We start from the raw sequence: 20,904 nt of genomic DNA, 5'->3' as shown, positions 1-20,904 counted from the left end.
TGCTTCTTCAGAGCTCTGACCAGGAGTTAAATGGATATACAGGTAGTTCTTGAGCTATAATGGCAATTGGGACCAGAATTTTCATCCCCAAGCGATGCAGTTGTAAAGCTTGACATCAAGTGACCACACTGCTTAGCGACAGCAATCCTAGCACTCCCCGTTGCCATTGTTAACCAAATTCCACCAGTCATTACCCAAGGACCCACCCCAATCCAAGCCATTCCCAGCTTGGTCCCTCTCAGCCCCGAGCCTCGGTTCTTCCAAAATAAGGGACTGCCTCCCCTTCAATTCCCCCCAACTGCCTATTCTCCCCCATCTCTGCCCTTCTGGCCACCCTGCACCCTGCCTTGGGGGCAGCAAACAGCCCCAAAACCATGCAGCTCTGGGGCTGCTTGCCACTTTGCGGATCAGGGGCTTCTTGGTACACTATGGCTCTGGGGCTGCATGAAGCCTCTGAGCCGCAGCGCAAAGCTGCAACCATCCCAGGAAGCCACAGCTGCCTCAGTGCGGCCCAGCAGTGCAGCATGAAGCCACAGCCACCCCAACCCAGCCCAGCAGTGCAGCAAAAGCCGCAGTCACCCCAGCCCAGCAGCGCAGCACGAAGCTGCAGCTGCCCCAGGAAGTCCCAGCCCCCCAGCCCAACCCAGCAGCGTGGCACAAAGCTGCAGCTGCCCTGGGAACCCCCATCCTCCCCAGCCCCAGCTGCTGTCACCACCCTGCAAATCAGAGGCTCCTACTATCCTATACTCCATCGCTCCAGCTGATCTTTACTGTCCTCTTGCTCCTGCTGATGAGGTGCGCCCGGCCTGGCCCTTCACGAGGCAGCTGCTGCCACGTGAGTTCTTCCCCAGGTCTTGCAAGGAAACCACCATGCATAACCTCAGGAAGAAAGTCTCGTGTGGCCAGCAGCCACCTCATGAAGGGCCAGGCCAAGTGTGCTTGGCTAGCAGCAGAAGCAAGAATATGGCAGCCAGCTGGGGGTGGCAGAGCACAGGGCAGCAGGGGCTGCATAGTGCAGTGGGCCAAAAGGGGACAGAATTGGCGGGGGGGATGTTGAAGCACCCCTGTGGTCATAAGTGCGACCAGGCTGCCAAGAGCCTGAATTTTGATCATACGCCTCAGGGGCATTGCAATGGCTGTAATTTTGGGGACCAGCATAAGTACCCTTCATTCAGCATTGCCATAATTTTGAATGGTCGCTGAATGAATGGTCATAACTCAAGCACTACCAATACTTTGAAATTTCCCCTTAACAGGAGTTTCCACCCCCACCCCCCACCCCCCGTGGCAGCATCCCAGTTGTGGAATTCCCCGTAGAAAGAAATTTGAATGGCTGCATCTCTGATGTGTCATAGGTAGGCAATCAGGACAATTGCTGCTAACAAGTACACTATTCAGAAATATAGCTACAGATACTGAAACAGCAAAGGATACTGTTGCTACCCCAGCATACTGAATTAACTGGGTGTGAAGATGTGTGGGGACTAAATTGGTCCACAACAGTTATAGAAGAAGAGTCCCATATTTTAACATCATCATCTCCTGATGAAGCAAAACGGACACCTTCCTGCATCTCTGCAGCTGTAAAGGAAAATGAAAATGAACTTCTGATTATAAATTAATTAGAAATATATTTCCATTAAATATTATTCTACTTGGCAAATGTGGTTTGTTGCACTTGAGAGAATGATAAAGCTAAAGTATAAAATAAGATTAATACAAGCTATGGCAAACATCTGTTGCCAGATATTGTCAAGAGACATGCTTTTTATTGCCATGATATAGCAGGGCATATACAATTATAAACAAGTACAGTAAACCTAACTTAGTCATCATCATTTCAAATTAAGAAACCCAAACATCAATGCTTATCATTCATAACAGAAAGAGATAAGTCAAATATTCAACAAAAATATTTATGATCTTAAGTTTTGTTAGTTTTCAGTGCTTTCAAACTGTAATTTCTAAAACAGTTAGTTGAAATAAATGAATGAAAAACCTTTGTGTTGGAGACAAATTTGATAGCTACTGAGACATTGCTAAATCTGTCAGGAAATACAACATTTCCAACCTGATAAATTGTGAGGCATCAAAAAGTTCCAGGGGAAAAAAAAACGAACAAACAAAACAAAACTACAAAAAATCCACAAAAATTCTACTCATTCTGCTATTTAAAAATGTCTATCCTTCTTCATAAACAAATTCAAAACAGTTTACATAATTATTAAATAAATTAATAAAAGTTCATTAAAACCGTGACTGAGTTTACATATAATGCTAACTCATGGTTTATTTCTATGATTTGTTGAATAATCCATAATTGTCCTCATTCACAAATTATACTATGTCATAAAGCTTCCTTTTGAAAGGATAGGATAACCATGAAGACTTTTGTCATAGAGTAAAGGCCCAGAGCACAATCATATTGGGTATCCTTACATCAGTTGCACTCATCTGGCTATTGCTCTAATATAATGTATGTGATGGAACAACAGCAGTGTACAGAACAATACTACAGATGAAACACCACTGGCAACATTTCCTACTTTAGCTCTTGATTAAAGCACAGACATATTTCCCAATAAATGGATATGAAGGGATGGCACTCCTCCTATAAGTGCAGGTCAGTGATTTGGGGTCATTCTGAACTCACACCTAGTGTAAGTCGAGGCCATGGCCAGAGGCACTTTGCCAACTCTGTCTGGCACACCAGCTGCAGTCTAACCTGGGGTGAATTACCCTTGCCGCAGTAACTCATGCACATCACATGAGTTTGCTTAGATTACTCAATGCACCCTACATGGGGCTGTCCCTGAAGACCACTCAGAAGGTGCATCTAGTTCAAATACAGCATCCAAAGTCCCTATAATAATACGACACCTGCCTTATGGTGTTATACTGCTTACCAGAAGTTTCCAGATGAAATTCAATGCTGGTTTTAATGCATGAAGAATACATGTCTTGGCACTGAGATACTTAATAATCTACATTCTCATCATGGAAGCAGCCCACTAAACGTGGCACATGTGCTATCATCATCTTTTAATGGCTCCCCAGGTAGGTAAGGTGAAAGGAGCAGTAGCTTGTAGACAATGTTTTTCAGTTGCAATCCCATATAATAGAATAGAATTTCCCCTAGAAATTAAGCTGGCACCCTTGTTATTGGCGTTCTGGAAGCTATTAAAGACAAAAATGTTTTGGAAGGCCTTTTGGGAATGAATGGTCATCATTGTGCAAACTATATTACAATAAAATTTTGTTTTAATTCTGATTTTAGATTTTTACTAAGTTTATGCTTTTATAATATAAACTCCCATTTTGGTTTTGGCAGTATACAAATACAGTAAATAAATACTCAATAATCTACTTTGAATTTAGACTCAAACATGATACAGTCTATAAAACCTAGTTTGGTAGTATACTACAATGGCAAGGCCATGATGCTGTTGCACTAGACTCTGCAATCAAAAACTTGTATAAAAATTACAAGCTTGACCTAAAAAAAAAAGATGTAGGGCAGATTTATTTATTTATTTATTTAATTCAATTTGATGCTGCCTGACTCCAAATGACTCTGGATGGCTCCCAATATAAAACAATACAATAAGAAACAACATGTCAGGTCTAGCCCAAAGAACTCTATTCACTATCTTCTGGAATGTTTAGGGATGCGCCAGCATTGTTCTGGAGACGAGAACACCGTTTTCACCCCCCTTCCTCCATTCCAGTCCATCACACAACAAAACCAAACTGGAACATAAAAAGAACAAGCCAGTGAACCCAGAACCCCAAAACATCCCACCAACATCTAATATTCAGCAGAGGGAATTCCAGATACCCTAGGCCAAGGCATGACAAAACAGCCAGATCTTTACGGTCTTCTGTAACCCCGACAGGCTGGGAGTCATCTGGATTTCAAGAGAAATCTGATTCCAGAGGGCAGGGGCAGTGACAAAAAAGATATGCTTCCTTGGGTCCCAATAGATGGCATTGTTTAAGCAAGGGGTCCTGCAGTACATCAACCCTGTCAGCTCAAATCAGCCATGCAGACACCACAGGAGACAGGCAGTCCCTCAAATAACCAGGCCCTGTGCCATGTAGAGATTTATAAGTCATAACCAGTACCTTTAATCACATCTGCAAGCAAACTGGCAACCAATGCAGCTCATGGAGCAGAGGTATCATGTATCATATTACTGCATTCTGGACCAGTTGAAGCTTCTGAGTGGACTTAAAGGGCAGCTCCATGTAGAGCGTGTTGCAATAATTGAGCTGTGAAGTGACTAGGGTTGAGTGACTGTCTGAAGGGCCTCCCAATCCAGGAAAGAGCACAACTAGCACACCAGATGAATCTGTGCAAAGGCCTTCCTGACCACTTGCTCATCGAACAGGAGCTATGAGCCCAGGAAGACCCCCAGATTGCCACCATCCTTGAATGGGAGAGTACACCATCCAAGGTCAAAGATGGAATATCCCTGGAACCAGGTGGCCCCAATACCCACAACCACTTGGTCTTGATAGAACTGAGTCAGAGATGGTTCCCCTCACTGAGTCCATGAAGACCCCCAGACTAAAATGGTTTAGCAGCGCAACTGAATTGTGTTATTCCATACTTAGTCCAGAAATATGTGCTACATACCATGAAAATTTGGGAATTTCTGAAGCATGGAAAGAGGTCAAATGATGAAAGACACTAGAACTTTAATGAAAATTGCCTACACAGTGACTAATAGCCTTCCACAAAAAATGTTAATTTCAAGAAACAGTAAATGCTTTTGAATGTAAATGAGTGGCTTTCCAACCTTTCAATGAAGGGCATTGGTGCAAAGGCACTTTACACTTCAAGCAATTATTCACAAGTATAATCCTCTTCTAGAATTCTTTGATCAAAGATAACTAATTTTTAAAAACTGCTACAAAAAGCTTTTAAAAACCCGGAACACTGAATAATTTACATGCTTTAAATGATGTTTTGTCAGATCTGACTTTATTATTAATGCTGTTACAAAATGCAGCCCAAAGTGTGTTGAGGCATTTCATCTTGCATGTGGAAAATTGAACAAGATGAGAGGACAATGCCTCAGTTTCATGCAGTAATGAAGTTAATCCTGTTCTAGATATCTCAAGAAAAAAAAAATCATATGCCATATCCATTTGGCAGACAGGTTTCCAGAGAATGAAGTCCAGGAATGGTTTGTTTTTGACAGCACAATAATAGCACATTGTGCTATTTTTGGAACTGAGCAGGCTAATTTTATATATTTGAATCAAAGACTTTTTGGTTGAAAATACTATTATAGTCAATCAGTACAGGAGCTTCACATTTGCAGTAGGTGAAAAAAAATTAAAACCAAATCAGTTTCACAAGTTATCTAAATATAATGACCTCTGCATATCCGAAACAATAGTTTCAGGATTTGGCAAACATTGGAGGTACATACAGTGGTACCTCGGGTCACGAACTTAATTCGTTCCATGACTCTGGTCGCGACCCAAATTGGTCGCGACCTGAATCAAATTTTCCCATAAGGTTCAATGTAAATACGGTTAATCTGTTCTGACCCCTACGAATTTGGTCGCCAACTGATTTTGGTCGCGACCCGAATCAAATTTTCCCATAAGGTTCAATGTAAATACGGTTAATCGTTCTGAACCATATGTATTTTTTTTTTAAACGACAAAAATATGACACAAAGTACAGTACAGTACACTATGAAGAGAGAGAACGCTAACCTTGCTTGAGGCGTGGAGGACAGGAAGCCGGGTGGGGAGGCGGTTATTGTTTGGAGGGAGAGTCCCCCTCCCTACAGGAAGCCACGACCACGTGTCACAGCAGGGAAAATGGCCGCGGATCCTGTTCGTCACCTGATGCGGAGTTCGCGAACGGAAGCAAAATTTTGCGAACGGTGCTGTTCATGTCCCGAATTGGTCGTGAGCAGAAGTGTTTGTGACCCGAGGTACCACTGTACTTAGCAACCAGCACAGAGAGTGAATGTGGCTTCAGTTGATGTATGTTAATGAATTATCAGTTTCATGGAAAATTAATAGAGCTGAACAGTTTATTCTGCATGGATAAATTCCAAAGACCACAGAGAAAAATAAGGTATGTTATACTTTTCTCTCTGCAGTATTTGACCCATTACATAGGCTGTCTTAGTAGACCAGAGTGTACCTAGTGTAGCTTATTTTGCCTTCATGTACAATCCATAAAATGTTGTAAAATTATGCTTACCACAAATTAAGAAAAATGTTCTAAATTCTATACATCATTTGCATTATATTCATCTGGATACACTTGCCACACAGCACATATATTTGAATTCTGGCTCAAAAAGTGTACAAAAGACATTTGTTGCCCACACAGCTTACCAAAAGTCGGTGGAAGGCGTTCATTTTAACTGTCTGCCTACCTGTCAGGTGAACCCCTTCACCTAGTTCTTCAGTGGAAGCATTTCTGTATAAGAAATGCGAGGAAGCCACGGCCAGACTCCTAAGCAATACTGAGCCGCGCTGAACTCGTATTTCTAAGGATAAACCCCACTGAACTAAACGCAGCTTAGTTGAGACACACATATAATTGCAAAGAGAAGCGTCTGCTTAACTTGCGAGGGTTATCCGGTGCGTTATCTGGCACACAGGAGAAACAGCGAAGGACACCTGAGATACTTTCCAGCGGGGAGGTGCAGGGTTGCTGCCTCACGCATAAAGCGCCCTCCCATTCGGGGACCCCAAGAGGCCAATCCTCCCCGGTCAGGGTCCGTCTGTCCCCACAGGCACCGAGGAGAGCCAGAGCCAAAACTCCAGCGAGGGGCCAGGGGAATGGCAGCTGCCGGATAGCACAGCCGGCTCCAGGACGAAGCAGAGGGCGTGCCGGGCTCGCAACAGTAAGTCTATTATACCTATTCCGATTCTGACCACGAGAGATCTCGCTTCTCCCTCACCTTCCCGCTTCTACGGGACACCCGGATAACAGCCTTTTAGCCAGTCCGGATCATTTTTTCTTCCCACCATCCAGCGTTGCCCTTCTACAAACCAACACAACCAGCACACTCGCCCTCAACCCGAAGCGCTCCGAGCGGAGTTTCCGCGCTTCTTACAACTTAGCAGCCCGTCCCAACAGCCACCGCGAGAACCCACTACCCACCCTTTTTACGGCAGCCGAGAAAGAGCAAAACTGCCGAGGCGCGTTCTTTCTCCGTAACTGGAAAGGGAGGGAGGGAGAAGGAAGCCAGGAGGCGGGGCTCACTCTGAAAATCCGGCGCCCCGTGGCGGTGTTTCTTTGCCAGTAGCGGGTGGCACGAAATGGGGCGGGCGAGTTGGAGAAAGCGCTTCGCAGCACGGAGTTCCTCTGAAGACTCGGGTCTCCTAGTTTTCAAATTCTTCTCACCTTACATCTGTGCTCTGGAGAAAGCAGAGCCGGCGTGGGGGGGGGGGGAGAATTCGGGGGCACCATAAAAACTAACGGATTCGAAGAACTAGAGTTCCTTTCATCAAATGTGCGAATCATTGTCTGTGCTGAGTCTAGCCGTGCATATGTACCTTTCAGCAGGTTTTCATCGCGGTTTCTTCCGTTTCTGTTTTATGCCGCTCCTCGTTCCATTTTCTTTAGATGCACTGTTGCCAGCGGAGGACGCTGCTGTATGCAGCTGGGGAACTCTCATTCACAAAATATGTAAGTTGTGATACATTGTAATTCTTAAGGGTCCACAAGTTGGCTTTGTGTGACTTTTGGTTTTTGCCTCCTCAGGCCCTGGTGATGTGTCATCTTTGACTGGATGGGATTGCACTTCCCCAGACTGAGCTGGTGCACAATTTGGGGGTCCTCCTAGACTCGTGGCTCCTGCTGGATTTGCTTTGTGTGTGAGTTGCACCCTTTCTTGGACCTGGAGGCCTTGCTCAAGGACATTCGTGCCTTGGTCACTTCCTGCTGGGATTACTGCAACACACTCTATGTGAGGCTTCCCTTAAAGACCACCCAGAAGCTACAACTGGTCCAGATTGCACCAGCACGTGGTGGTGGGTGCCCCTAGGTTCACCCATGTTAAAACTCCTGTAGTACAAGCTGCACTGCCTCCCAGTTTCCTTCCAGATGCAATTCAAGGTGATGGTTATTATCGTTAAAGCCCCACATGGTACAAAACCAAGTTATTTGCAGGACCGCCTCTCCCTGAGGACGTGCCTGTCCCACCAGATTGGATAGGGTACACATGCTCCTGGTCCCATCCCTTAAATGCTGCCATCTTAAGGGACCTAGGAAGTGTGCCTTTTCCGTTGCAGCCCCTGCCCTATGGAACACCCTCCCCCGAGGTATGGCAGTCCCCTACTCCTTTAACCTTCCAAAAAGCACTCAAGACCTGGCTTTCACCCCAATCACTGGGATAGGGTGAGATTGACATGGGACGAACTTGTGGGCTACATGGAAAAGTTTAGCTGTGGTGCCAGGTCTCAGCTGTTTTTACATTGTTTTTAATTTCATTGTTGATATATATTGTTTTTATTTTGAGGTTTGAGCCACCCAGAGTTTGGCTTAAGATGGATGGCCATATGTTTTAAATAAATATTGCACTGTTTCATATTACTGAAGAGGTTGACAGAACTTCCTCGATGATGCATCTCCTGGGGCTGAATGCAGACCTGCTGTGCCTCTCCCTACTCCCTCCCTTGAATTCTGTAGGAGAAATTAGGCTCAATTTGTTGCCCCAATAAACTGGCACTATCAGGCCTGCAAAATATCAGATGCTCGATAGATGGTGGCAAAGAGAATTTTTGGACAGGCTTTTTGCTTATGAGCAGTTATTCAAAGTGAGAAGTATGCTTTGATATATATGAAATTTTGCTTGAGTTTTATGTTTGCTACAGTTTAGATCAATGTAACTCCACACGCAGATGGTGTATGGTAGAATCTGTGATCTAATATAACTAAGGCAACAGAACAGGGAAAAGGGCAACCTAAGATGAATAAACTTTTATTGTAGGCAAAAAAGGGGGGGATGGGCCTTCACTTTAGTCTAGCACCTTGCAGAATTTAATATTTTGTATTGTTTTATGGTGTTTTAATAGATTCTTGTATTCACAGTATTGCTTTGAATGTATTATAATACACTTCATAAAAAGATGGGTGTAAGTGCAGTTTTGTTGCCAGCATCACCTTTTTGTTTGAACAACAGATTATTTATTGGTGACTAATACTTATGTTTAGTCTGCAGAAGAGACCACTTAAGCTAGAAATGGGTTGAATATACAGGGATGTAGATATATTACAGGGAATTTCCTGATGGTAAGAACTAACAGTCTGTAGAATATGTTTTTTCATGTAGTAATATATTCCCTTTCACTGGAGGTCTTCAGAGGCTGGGTAGTCCAAGAGGTTGGAACTGATAACCTTTGAGGTCACTTCAGAATTTTGATTCTCTGACAGATACATTTCTTCCAGTTTTAGACTTAACATGCCTCTCAGTATCATTTGCTATTTTAAACATGTCCTGCTTGTGATTGTCCCTTTACAGTAGCTGACCCACTGTAGCAACATTACATGGAAGAAGATAGATTTTATTTGATTCAATACAGCTACAAGTAGCCCTCACTTAGCAAACACAACTGGGACTGGCAACTTGGTTGCTAAGTGGAAAATCGTGTTACTGCGACTGGGCTTATGACCTTCTCTTTTGATTGTTAAGTGAAGTGACATGGTTGCTAAGTGAAAAATCACATGACGTCTTATGATTTTACTTCCGCCTTCCATACTGTACAGTGTTACCTCTGCTTGTTGCAAGTGAAAATGTGTGCCAGTTGCAAAGTATGCAAATTGCAATCATGTGACTGAGGGACACTGTGATGGTCATAAATGCAAGGATTGGTCACAAAGTTATTTTTTTTAGCACTGTCATAACTTCAAACAGTTGCTGCACGAGGCAGTCAGTAAGCGAGGACTACTTGTACTGTTTTCATCTCCCAAAAATCCGTACATGAAGCTAATAGTCTAGAAATGCTATTTTCTGTATCAATATCTGGTAGCAGTATAAAGAAATGAGTAAATTTCTGAACATATTTTCAAAAGCAGTTCTCTAGTTTATTCATAAAGTACATTACAGTGGACTAATTGGATTATAATTTTAATCTGTGGTACTAGGGTCAAATTTGACAATCTCCTGGAACAAAGTTGGCATACTAACCTTCACCGCGCAAAACCAAGTTTTTATGACCACCTAAATCAGTTTCATATAGTATCCAGAAGGAATAAAACCAAAGGAAATCAAAATCTTTAGGGCAAATATAAACCCATTCTGCATAGGTTATTGTTCCTTACTCTGTTAACCTCTGGGTTAAGCTTCAATGTATTGTTGCGGTTAACATGTTTATTAATATACCCCTCTTCCTCCCAAGAGAGTCTAGAGCAGTATACAGATTAGTAAAAGAATCCACAATCAAACAACTAAGTGCAGTATTTGCCTGAACAACAATAGTTGAAACAAATTAATTTAATAGGTACTCTGGGCCTGGAGCAATTATCCTACAAATGGCTAGATGAAAGCATGTCAAGATATTGTTGGAAAATGGCAAGGATGGTGAGCAGATGCACTTCCCCTGGGAGAGAGTTAGATAATAGGGTGCTAATGCGCAGAAGGCTTTTCTCCTAATTACTGCACACCAAATCTACAGGTGAGACTGGAGTAGGGCCTACTCAGCTGATCTTAATACACAGGTTGATTATTACTATGATACCACTTTTGCAAAGAAGATTGGCATAGTAAAGAACACTTGCTCTGAACTGTGTTATCAGTTCAATATCCTATTGCAAAGATCTTATTGCAAACCAGAAAGAATGGAAAATGTCATTGTTAATATGGAGGCAGATTAATTCTGTATTATTGATTAATGTGTTTCAATTCCTTTAACTCCATAGGTTATATAAGCCGATGTGTAATCTGCACATGCAAAATAGGGTTTGATTTGATTGTGAGAACCAATTGCAGCAACTGAATTCATATTCAATTTCATGCAAAGAAATTGTGGTTCTAAGATGAACTGCAACTTGGTCTGATGTCCAAAAAGGATAAATTGTGGTTAAACAAGTATGGTTTATTGAAAAAATTCAAAACAGTTTAGAAAGCTGACTTGTTTCAGCTGTTTTCAAAGATGAGAACCAAACTCTGTCCAGATGTGGACAGTACACTAAACTGCAATCTAAAATTGAAATAGACTTTTCTTATCTCTTCTAGTACTCATTGGGTAATAAATTTTAGAAAACAATAACTTGCTTCTATGATTGTTTAGGGCTGTGCAGTGCTTCATATTCAGTTCCAAATAGGTGCTTGGGAATGTGAATACAGCATCTCTGTAATTTTTTAAAGAACTGTATATTTTCCCAGAATCAGATTGCTACCGTATGCTACTGCCACATAATCCTAGGCAAAAACACATCTACCTTAAAAACCACAGTCAGTTGCTACATTTGCATCTCTGTGGGTTCTGACACACATTTCTGGAATCCAATCTGAAGTGCTGCACATTTCAAATATATACTACTTTTCCAGGTTTAGTCTTAGAAACAATCAGAGAAAGGATGAGAGAATTTTACACATCTTTTAAGTCAAGAGAGTAAAGTACTGGTTCTCCTGCTTCTTACTGAATCTTTGAAAACTAAGTTGATATATAGATGTTAATGTGAGGTATTATCAGTTTTGAATGACTTGTACTCTGCATTTATGTCAAGTGCACTGACAGGAATTTGGATTTATATCTTTCTTTAATCTTGTAGTCTGCAGGTGCAATATCAGGGCAAAGATCTACCTGTTTACAGCAACTAAGAAGAATATAATGTATATATTTCTAACTTGCAAAATAAATATTACCAAAAGTAGCAAAAATTCCATAAGCAAGATTAAGGAGGTATTTTGACATCCTAATTCTAACAACATATAATGTATCTAGGATTACAAATCAATAAAATATTATTCAGTGACAAGCTGCAATTCACTGATGTCTACTAGAAGTTGATGGAAGAATATCATATCTGGTGCTAAATAATTACTTTTAAACAGGGCAAACAGAAAAAATATTTTATACAGTTTAAATGGAATGACTTTCATTTAAGAATGCGATCAAAAGGCTGCATAAATAGCTTTCTTTTCATTATTTTTAAAGAAAAAAATGAAATTGAAATAATATTGATGTTTAAAAACCAAGCATCAAAAATATTCTGAACCAAGAGCAACAGAAATTGCAAAAATTAACAGAACATGTTTATTACTTAAATTAGTACTGCCTAAAATATTTTATAAACTTAAAGATTTTTATGGACCAATTCTAGGTTTCAAGTAATAGAGAGTTCCAGCGGTTTCAGAGTAACAGGATGCTGATCCTAAAAGCTGTCAAACTTCAATAAATGTATGTCAGTTTTACTCCTCAAAGACCACTCAAGTGAGCAGAGATACTATCCAGTTGAAAACACTTCCTGCCATTATCACACATCCATTAGTTGGATCAAACAATTTGCTTAAATTCTTTATCGATGGTAGAGTGATGTCAAATGGGATCTGAAAAAAAAGAGAGAAACTGTTGACTAAGCAATATGTTTGTATTCCCATTAGGTTTGTGGCTGATCATCTTAGCTAAAGATAGGGTTTGTGAGGAACATTCTCAATTAGGCACAATTGTTTCTCAGCCATTTGATTAAGATCACATGTACTATCAAGAATCATAACTAAAGAAAATTGAAAAAAATCTGCCTAATATACATACATGGTCTTTAGTAGAAAAAAAAAATCAATTGGCTTACAGGACCCATTAGCAGAAAGAGATCTGCCTGTCACCAGTTCCCCAAATTGGTTTTGAGTAATACAGTACAGGTAGTCCTCAAGTTACAACAGCCATTTGGACCAGAATTTCCATCACTAAGCAATGCAGTTGTAAAGTGTGACACCTTCTTTGTGCCTTCTTTCGCACCTATGCTGCTGGGGTCTTATGCCTTGGCCAGGACCCCCATTTGCATGCCAGCCAGGACCCCCGCGTCCCAGCCAGGGCCTCCATTTGAACGCCAGCAGGCACACAAAAGAAAGCCCCAGCTGTGACAGGGCAAAACAAGGACCCTTCTAGCCAGGTCCTTCTTTCACGAAAGAAGGCCCTGGATGGTGCGCAAACGGAGGCCCTGGCCAGGGCAAGAATGGAGATCCTGGCCCAGGTACAAGAGAGGCCCCAATGGCCCTGGTGCAAAAGAAGGCAGTGCAAAGAAGGCCCCAGCTGACACAGTAGTGGCACGCAGAATGGTGGGCGTGGCAGGGACAGCCAAAAGGCAGTCGTAAATGCGGGTAGGTCCAAGTGGGCCTGAATTTTCTTCATAGGACCATGGGGGCACTGCAACGACCGGAACTTCAAGGACTGGTCATAAGTCCTTTTGCTCAGCACTGTCGTAATTTCAAACAGTTGCTGAACTACATACTACCTGTAGTGGACTTAAAGCAAGGACTACCTGTAGTGTACTGGGGGGAGAGAATCCAAGAAAAATACACAGTGCTATCCTTAGAGGCATCTCCACTATAGCATGTCCTTCCCTTATGATTCAATCTTACATGTTCACAGGAAAAGAAACAACTAAGTTTCAAGTATGTTTTGTGCTTTGCAAAAGCATAGGTATATCTTTTTATTATTTTAGACCATATGAGAAGGAACCAAGCATTTTAATACAATAATGTGTTTCATTAAATTATCCACTAACCATTAATATAACAGGTGACAAACATATACATATTGTGTAATGTATTATACTCTTTTACCTAAGAAGAGCTTATATTCCATACAATGAAAACACTTATAATCATGCTAATACAAACAACTCCCTATTTGGAATGTAACAAGGTATATTTTCCAGAATACTAATAATGATAGAAACATATCAGAAGAGAGTTACGACTGGGAAAATATATTTTTAAAAAACCAAATAACATACCTCTGTAAGTGGTGCAGACTGATCTGTGGTGATAGACAACAAGGCTTTTATTTCAGAAAAACACACTTCAACCATTTCCTAAATAAATAAATAAGAAAATAAGTGCTACTCTGTTATATAATTTTAACTTCTCATATCATACCATCAACATGTTTGGCTGAAGTTTTCTTGAAAACCAAAGGATTTTTTTTTTAACTATTCAATAGGAATCTTTAGGTGGACCATGCCTCAATATTCCAAGCAAAATAAAAGTAAAATAGAAATAAGACATTGCAGATGCTGTTTTTAATTGAAATTTTTGTTCCTGATCATGAATTGTAGATGTGTAACATTTCCCCCCCAGAACTGAGACAACTGACATTACAACTCTCAAGTTTCATTAGTCATCATTTTATTAAAGAAAAGTATAGGATAACATGATTATCTAATTCCTCAACTGAAACAAACACATAACTTATGATCCCTTACAAAAAGGATAATGGACCTGGTGTACTCAGCAGCACATTGAGACAACATCTGGGCTACAGACTGCAACGTAGATGCCAAAGGTCTTCTATGCAATTTGCTGTGTGTTACCCCACTGTTGCTGCCATCTCCTTGCATTTTTCTTATTTCACTCCCTGAATGTGTTATTTTCCCCATCTCTCCTCCAGCTGCCATGAATGTGCTGAGGAAAAGGGCATTCAGGGCATCCCAAAACAGCTGTTTCACAACATTATAGTCTGCTAAGTGATGGGTTTTTGGAAATAAAATCTAAATATGGAAATAATTCTTTCGTATGTCTTCTCAGTTTAAATTATATATCTCCCACCCAACCCAGCTGATTAGAAGCAGCAGGAGGCACCAAATTATATTATAACGCAAAGCAGGAAAGTTTAAATCTACCTTTTGTTTGTGCCTGTATATCTAGGTGACTATATGATATGCAAGTGTGTATATGATGATATAAGTATATATCAGCTTGCTTGAACATTAGTGCATGCAGAGGGGCAGCCCTCGTTAAAAGCTCATTGTGACATATTATCTTCAGGAGCACAAATATTGCCCATCCCTTCCCCTTCTCAAAGTACATTTTGTACTACATTTTTTAACATATTGAAATGAGTACAGTTTATGATTTTACTATCAGTAAAATATACTGTACTCTGTTCACTGAACAATTAGGCATCCATAGCTAACAATCATTGGCTAAAATTTCCTGATAATTGTACTTTAGGTATACTTTCATTTTGTCCAATGAAAACAGTGAAGAAGTATATTATTTCTAAGACATCCATCTTGTAAGAAATTTAACTCATCTACAACTCCTGTTCCCTCATATATTAATCTTGGGATTTTTTCAATAACTTTACAAAATAAACTAAAATATTGTATTTCTGTTTAATTTCTGAAAATCTAAATCTAATATAGCAATAAGTCTTAATAATGTAGCTATGACTGAACAGAAAAAAGCACACTAAGACTTTATCTCTTAGTCTTTCATTAACACTGAAACAATAAGAAAAATACTAAGTTCATAAATGTTGAATTCAAACACAAACATGTTCAAATCTGGGAGACTTGGCTGCTAGGTTCTTGGTATATGCTTCAACTATTTCATCTAAAATAAATCTATAGTACCAGAACAGTAAAATATAAATTATATATAGAAATGGAATTGTTCCTAAGACAGCTGCAAATTTGTAAATATAATGAGAAATCCATTTTCTAATATTTGTTACTATTTGTCTTTGTACAATGTTAATGGCTTTTATAGTTCAACAATGAAAATTCAACCATTCTTGACCTGGCAAACCAGTCCCAAATATTTGCACCCACATAATCATCTCAAAATCACATTATTTTCAATGTCAAAATATCTGAATATTCCACTGTCAATTAAAAAAGCCTTTACAAAATAATACTGCCATTTAAATTGACTATATTTATAATATTGTCTGAAATATTTGTCATCCATTCAAAACACAGTATTTTAATAATAAAACAGAAAACTGTTGTCTGTGCTGTCACAACACCCATCAGATGAAATGCCAACCCATGCCTCATTAATCATATCAGAGTAGATATTGAAGAAAATCTGTCACATAGTAAATGTCTTTTCCTTTGAAAATAAATGTCTACTTTTCTTTGGCATTCATCAACCAGCAAATGTTCTGACAATGCTCAGGCCACAGATTATCAGTAAAAGATCACAAGGAAATTCCTTAATTGACTCTGCTGATTTTGATTTAAAAAGCAAAGTTTATTTAGCCATTGATAAAATGTCTAAAGAGATGGTTACCTCCCTCCTCCATTCCTTGTTTTTCTTCCCTTTCTTCAACCATTGTCCATTTTTTACTCAGAATGGGAAGCAGTTTATAGCTGGATTAATAAACTGAACTTTAACCCAGGTGTTTCAATGGTGTATGCTTGCCCAGTAAGATCAGGTGGAATAGGAGTGCTCCACTCAAACAATGTCATTTATCAGGACCTAGGAAGTGCACCTTTTATGCCACATCACCTGTTCTCTGGAGCTGCATCCTCCTGGATATCTATGACTCCCACCTTACACCAGTTCCAAAAGTCTCTGAAAATCTGGCTTTGCTCCCAGGATTGGGCTAGTTTGTCAGGCCTCCCTGTTTCTCAGGCCTCTATTGGTTTTTTGTTGGTGTATTGGGTTTGTCTTTCTCCAGATATTTTTTTTTCTTTTTCATTTTATTGTTACTACTTTTGAAATGAAAGCCACCCAAAGTCATCTGGGAGTCAGACAGCCTTTAAGTCCAATGGCATGCATGCATGCATGCATGCATGCATAAATACATACATACATACATACATACATAAATGGTGTTTGGTGAAAATCTGTAATCTGCTTTAAATGGGATTTTCCTTCTCCAAAGTTCTGGAATTAGTTAATACTCCTGTGCTTAGTACTGTGCTTAGATATTCAAATAGGCAAGTTGCTCCAATACCTTTTAGCAACTGAATTTATATATGAATTGTGCCCTTCTTTAAGGAATAAAGATCAAATATTCATGATTATCATTTCCAACTTAGATTACTGTAATGTAATTGACATGGATCTGCCTTCTAAAACAGTCCACCAAGCTTGAACAGACTAGAAAGCAGCCACTGAAGTTTTCTTCATTACCAGGATATCAAATTCTACAACTTTTCCTCTGTTTGCTTCTGGGTTCCTGACTGATGCTTCCTGTTCTTTAATCAGTACCTAAACCACATAATCATTCACCTTATTCCATTATTACTCATGTTGTTTAGGACTTTGTTAAGAAACAGTTTCAAAACTTTTCTGAAAGTCCAAAATAAAGTGGGCACCATCATATATGAGGATTTTATGCCAGTTTAAAAGCAGTTCCTGCCCTCTATGATTGTGTGATATTGGCAGTGTTTGATAATTAAGCCAATTTATATCTGGTTCAGCTGTGATATATGGAAAACTTGAACAAAGCTAGTATTTCCTTTTTCAATCCTCAAATTCTGAACTTGTGGGTAATCTGGTTTCTCCACTGGTGGGAACCCTTGCCTTGCCATGCCTCCTGGTTCCTCCTTCATGGGAATCATTACTCTCTCTCACCACCTCCACCAATCCTGTTTAGAATACATTTCCCTGGAACTTCCTTTGAAAAGTAGTTGCTATAAAAATGAAAACAAAACAAGTGGCAGCCACCTGAAGAAAGAAACAGATGGAGCACTTATCCATTTTATCCCTAGAAACTTGCCCTGAACTTGAGAACAGTTGCTTGAGAACAGTTGCTAGGATCTGAAACTATCAAAACAGCTAGGATCAACAGCACCTCAGTCTTGCTACTGCAGTAGCAAGCAACTACAATTACAGCTATATTGTTATAGCTGTATACTATATACTCAACAGTACAGGCAGTCCTTGCTTACTGACTGCCTCATTTAGCAATTGCTTGAAGTTACAACGGTGTAAAAAAAAGAACAGCTTTGCAACCAATCCTCACATTTACAACTGTCACAGTGTCTTGCAGTCACATGATCACCATTTGCATGCTTCCCAACCGGCTTGCAACAAGCAGAGTTAATGGAGAACATGGAAGTAAAATTGTAAGTCGTGGTCATGTGGTGTCTCGCTTACCACCACAGTGATTTGCTTACTGACTGAATGGAAAGTGACATCATAATACTGCCATGGTCATGTGATTTTCCACTTAGCAACGGTGGCACTTAGCAATGGAATTGCTGGTTCCAATTGTATATCAAAATTGTATATAAAAAGCGACAACTACCTGTATATAATACATACTGTTATAAGAAGTTTATGATTGCTGACATGCCTTCATAGGTTACATGGGCTTTGAAACAGAAAAAAATAGTGCCTTTGCAGCCAGGTTAGTTCTCCTCATAGCAACTACCCAAATATATGTAATATATTCTGAAAATGCATTAAATACCCCACAGTGTCTGTTGAGACCTTTTGAGATTGCCTGAAACTTTTTGAAGTATGTGAGTTCAGCAATCTCTCTCTCAGTGGTGCTGCTGAAATTGACACAGCACCATGATGATGCTGTTAAAGTAGAGATTTGATTGATAAGGTACCTGTAATTTGCCTCACATATACTTGCATTTGCATAACAAAGCTGTCTTTCCCTCCCTCACCCACCCCCACCTCATTCCAATTTAAATGTTACATCAATCTAGTCACTCCATGCATCTGATGAAGTGAGCTATAGCTCACGAAAGCTTGTGGCTTTTTAATAAAATGTGTTAGACAGAAAAGGTACTACCAGGATTCTTATGGTCTATGTAGTTCCTGATCTTCTCAAAAAACTCATAAAGGATCAGTGAGGCAGAACTTTGCAGAAATCTTGCTGATTGTAAGGCTCATTCAATTGTCAACAAAAAAATCAGTATTTGTGGGAGAATCAAAACACAGCAATAATTCTAAACAAACAGAATAATATCAACACTATACAGTAGTATAATCAATATATTATATAGATATAAAATAAATATTATCCCTTTGAAAAATAACACTAAAACACACCCTGGAATAAGATTCTCCTCTGATTATTAGAAGAAAAAAACATGGAGAATTCCAAGCACACAATTTAAACACACCTTTAGTACAAGAGATCCCTTAACCTTGGGTAATATACTGCTGCTTTTTTCATAAAACAGTCTTGCTTAAAAAAAGGAACACTTAAATCAAGTATTTCCTAGAGTCCCTAGAGATAGTTTATACATGTGTATACTGTACGTATGTGTGTGTGTGTATTTTTATATAGACAGATATCCATGAACTATCATTTCTGATAATTTGTCTTTTGTTTAAATACCTTTGTGTTTTCATCCAATGGCACTTTTGCTGCATTAGTTCTGAGTCCTTCTGAAGGTGAACTTTTCTGTATTTCAGTCTGTTCAGTCTGAGAAGTCGCCAGTGACTGTATTAACATTTCAAGCTGTTGCTTTAAATCAGACAATTTTTCACGTACAGCAATAACTCTAAAAGAATATAATAATATGAAACTATATAGTGGTATCATAGTTATATTGTACATATATAAAATAAAATGTATCTTCTTGAATAATAAAATTAAGACTTGGGAAGATTTTTTGCCGTTGTTGCCTTTTCGACTAGGAGAGAAGCCTTTTAAATGTTAATGTTATGGTAATGTTTCTGCAGAAACATGGTTGTGGTCTGATATATAGCCACAATATGAAAAGATTAATTACAGACAATGATGAGGAATAGAAATGCTAATATTCCAGAATATAAGGAAGCAGGTCTCAGAAGAAGAGGAAGAGGAGGAGGAGAAATTCAAGAGGAAATATGTGTAAGACAAGAAAATGGAGATGAAGAAGCCATCTCAATAGAAGTCACAGAGTGCTTGTAATCAGCTGGTGAGGAGAAAGCAGCAAGGGATACAGTATAGTATCCTGGCTAGGAATGGAAGCAGAAATGTGATATAACAGAGCAGCAAAATATGTAGGCAAGGATAGGTCAGTATTTCAGGAGAAGGTATACTTCAGAACCATAGGAGAACCAGGTTACTATTTACAAGTTGAACATAATGCAATGCCAAGCATGTAAAGACTACAGTAAACTATTTCTGCTACATATGCTGGAGTTTTCTAATAAGAATGTAATATGCAACAGTACAATGTAGAGCTATCTCTTCACAGGCAAGAACTGACAGTTTGCTTCACATAAAATACTTAAACACAGAACAACACAGGCAGGGCCAATTGTATTGAGTCTTTCCCAAATTGCTTCTTTCCTGCTCAGATGTTAAGTCTATAGAAACACCTGCTTCATCTGTGTAATTATAATCTTTAACCTGCAGAAAAACAACTTCCACAGTGCTGGTGTACCACATGAATGCTACTACATTTGATGGTCATCTAAAACTTTTACACTCTAAGAGTTCTCATATTCTACAGTAACTATTTCTGTAAATGTAAATTGAAAACATTTATAGCACAAATTTGGAAAAATATTTTTACTAGAAAATGATTGGTACTGCGGGTTGTTTTTTTTTGTTTTGTTTTACTATACTGTAGTCTTAAGTGTCAATTTCTTTCAGGTTATCCTTTAATTTTCTGACAACTTAGATTGTGTTCAATATTAAAAATATGAGTATTTCAGACTGTACTGCTGGAATTAATTATTCCTCCAGCAGATTTTTCTGCTGATAAATGATCTGGTTTCATAGATGCTACCAGTGCTTTCTTATTTCCTATTTGATAAATGTCATATTCTGACACTTGATCTCTAGACTAATTTACTTATTCATTACTCCTAAATTCCCCAATGTAACACCATAGATGTTTCCTGAGTATTTATTGGCTGGAATCCAAAAAGTTATGTTTGGCATTCTGTAGATAAACTACTTAATGCCACCTTCCCATGGCATCTTCTCATATCATCCTAAAAGTTGCCCTTGGTGATCAGATAACAGCATGTCTTGGGGCACTGGCAGCATGGCTGGAGAAGA

The 20,904-nt window shown here is 39.4% G+C and overlaps 2 protein-coding genes across 6 annotated transcripts in view; both read right to left on the bottom strand.

Annotated features, from left to right (window-relative positions):
- Positions 1 to 7,134, bottom strand: part of NEDD1 (NEDD1 gamma-tubulin ring complex targeting factor) — a 39,015-nt gene extending 31,881 nt beyond the window's left edge. Inside the window, exons 1-3 of one of the 5 annotated variants that reach the window (XM_088141905.1) lie at positions 6,900 to 7,134; positions 5,734 to 5,963; positions 1,435 to 1,581 (exon numbers count right to left, since the gene is read on the bottom strand). In XM_088141905.1, coding sequence (XP_087998031.1) covers positions 1,435 to 1,573 — 139 coding nt within the window. In that variant the 5' untranslated portion in view covers positions 1,574 to 1,581; positions 5,734 to 5,963; positions 6,900 to 7,134. Of the gene's footprint in view, positions 1 to 1,434; positions 1,582 to 5,733; positions 6,065 to 6,899 lie in introns of all 5 variants that reach the window. The other 4 variants (XM_088141906.1, XM_088141904.1, XM_025166765.2 and 1 more) reach the window with 4 other exon arrangements.
- A 5,279-nt stretch (positions 7,135 to 12,413) lies between these two features.
- Positions 12,414 to 20,904, bottom strand: part of CFAP54 (cilia and flagella associated protein 54) — a 159,701-nt gene continuing 151,210 nt past the window's right edge. The window contains exons 68-70 of the mRNA XM_088141903.1: positions 19,246 to 19,411; positions 13,946 to 14,023; positions 12,414 to 12,536 (exon numbers count right to left, since the gene is read on the bottom strand). Of these exons, the coding sequence (XP_087998029.1) occupies positions 12,417 to 12,536; positions 13,946 to 14,023; positions 19,246 to 19,411 (364 nt within the window). The 3' untranslated portion in view covers positions 12,414 to 12,416. The remainder of the gene's footprint in view (positions 12,537 to 13,945; positions 14,024 to 19,245; positions 19,412 to 20,904) is intronic.

This window comes from Python bivittatus, unplaced genomic scaffold, assembly GCF_059951505.1.
Source record: "Python bivittatus isolate LINGU-HERP-01145 unplaced genomic scaffold, Pbiv_v1 ctg000330_np1212, whole genome shotgun sequence".
NCBI lineage: Eukaryota > Metazoa > Chordata > Lepidosauria > Squamata > Pythonidae > Python > Python bivittatus.
Note: the sequence above shows the minus strand (reverse complement) of the source record. Positions and strands in the feature narration are given on the sequence as shown.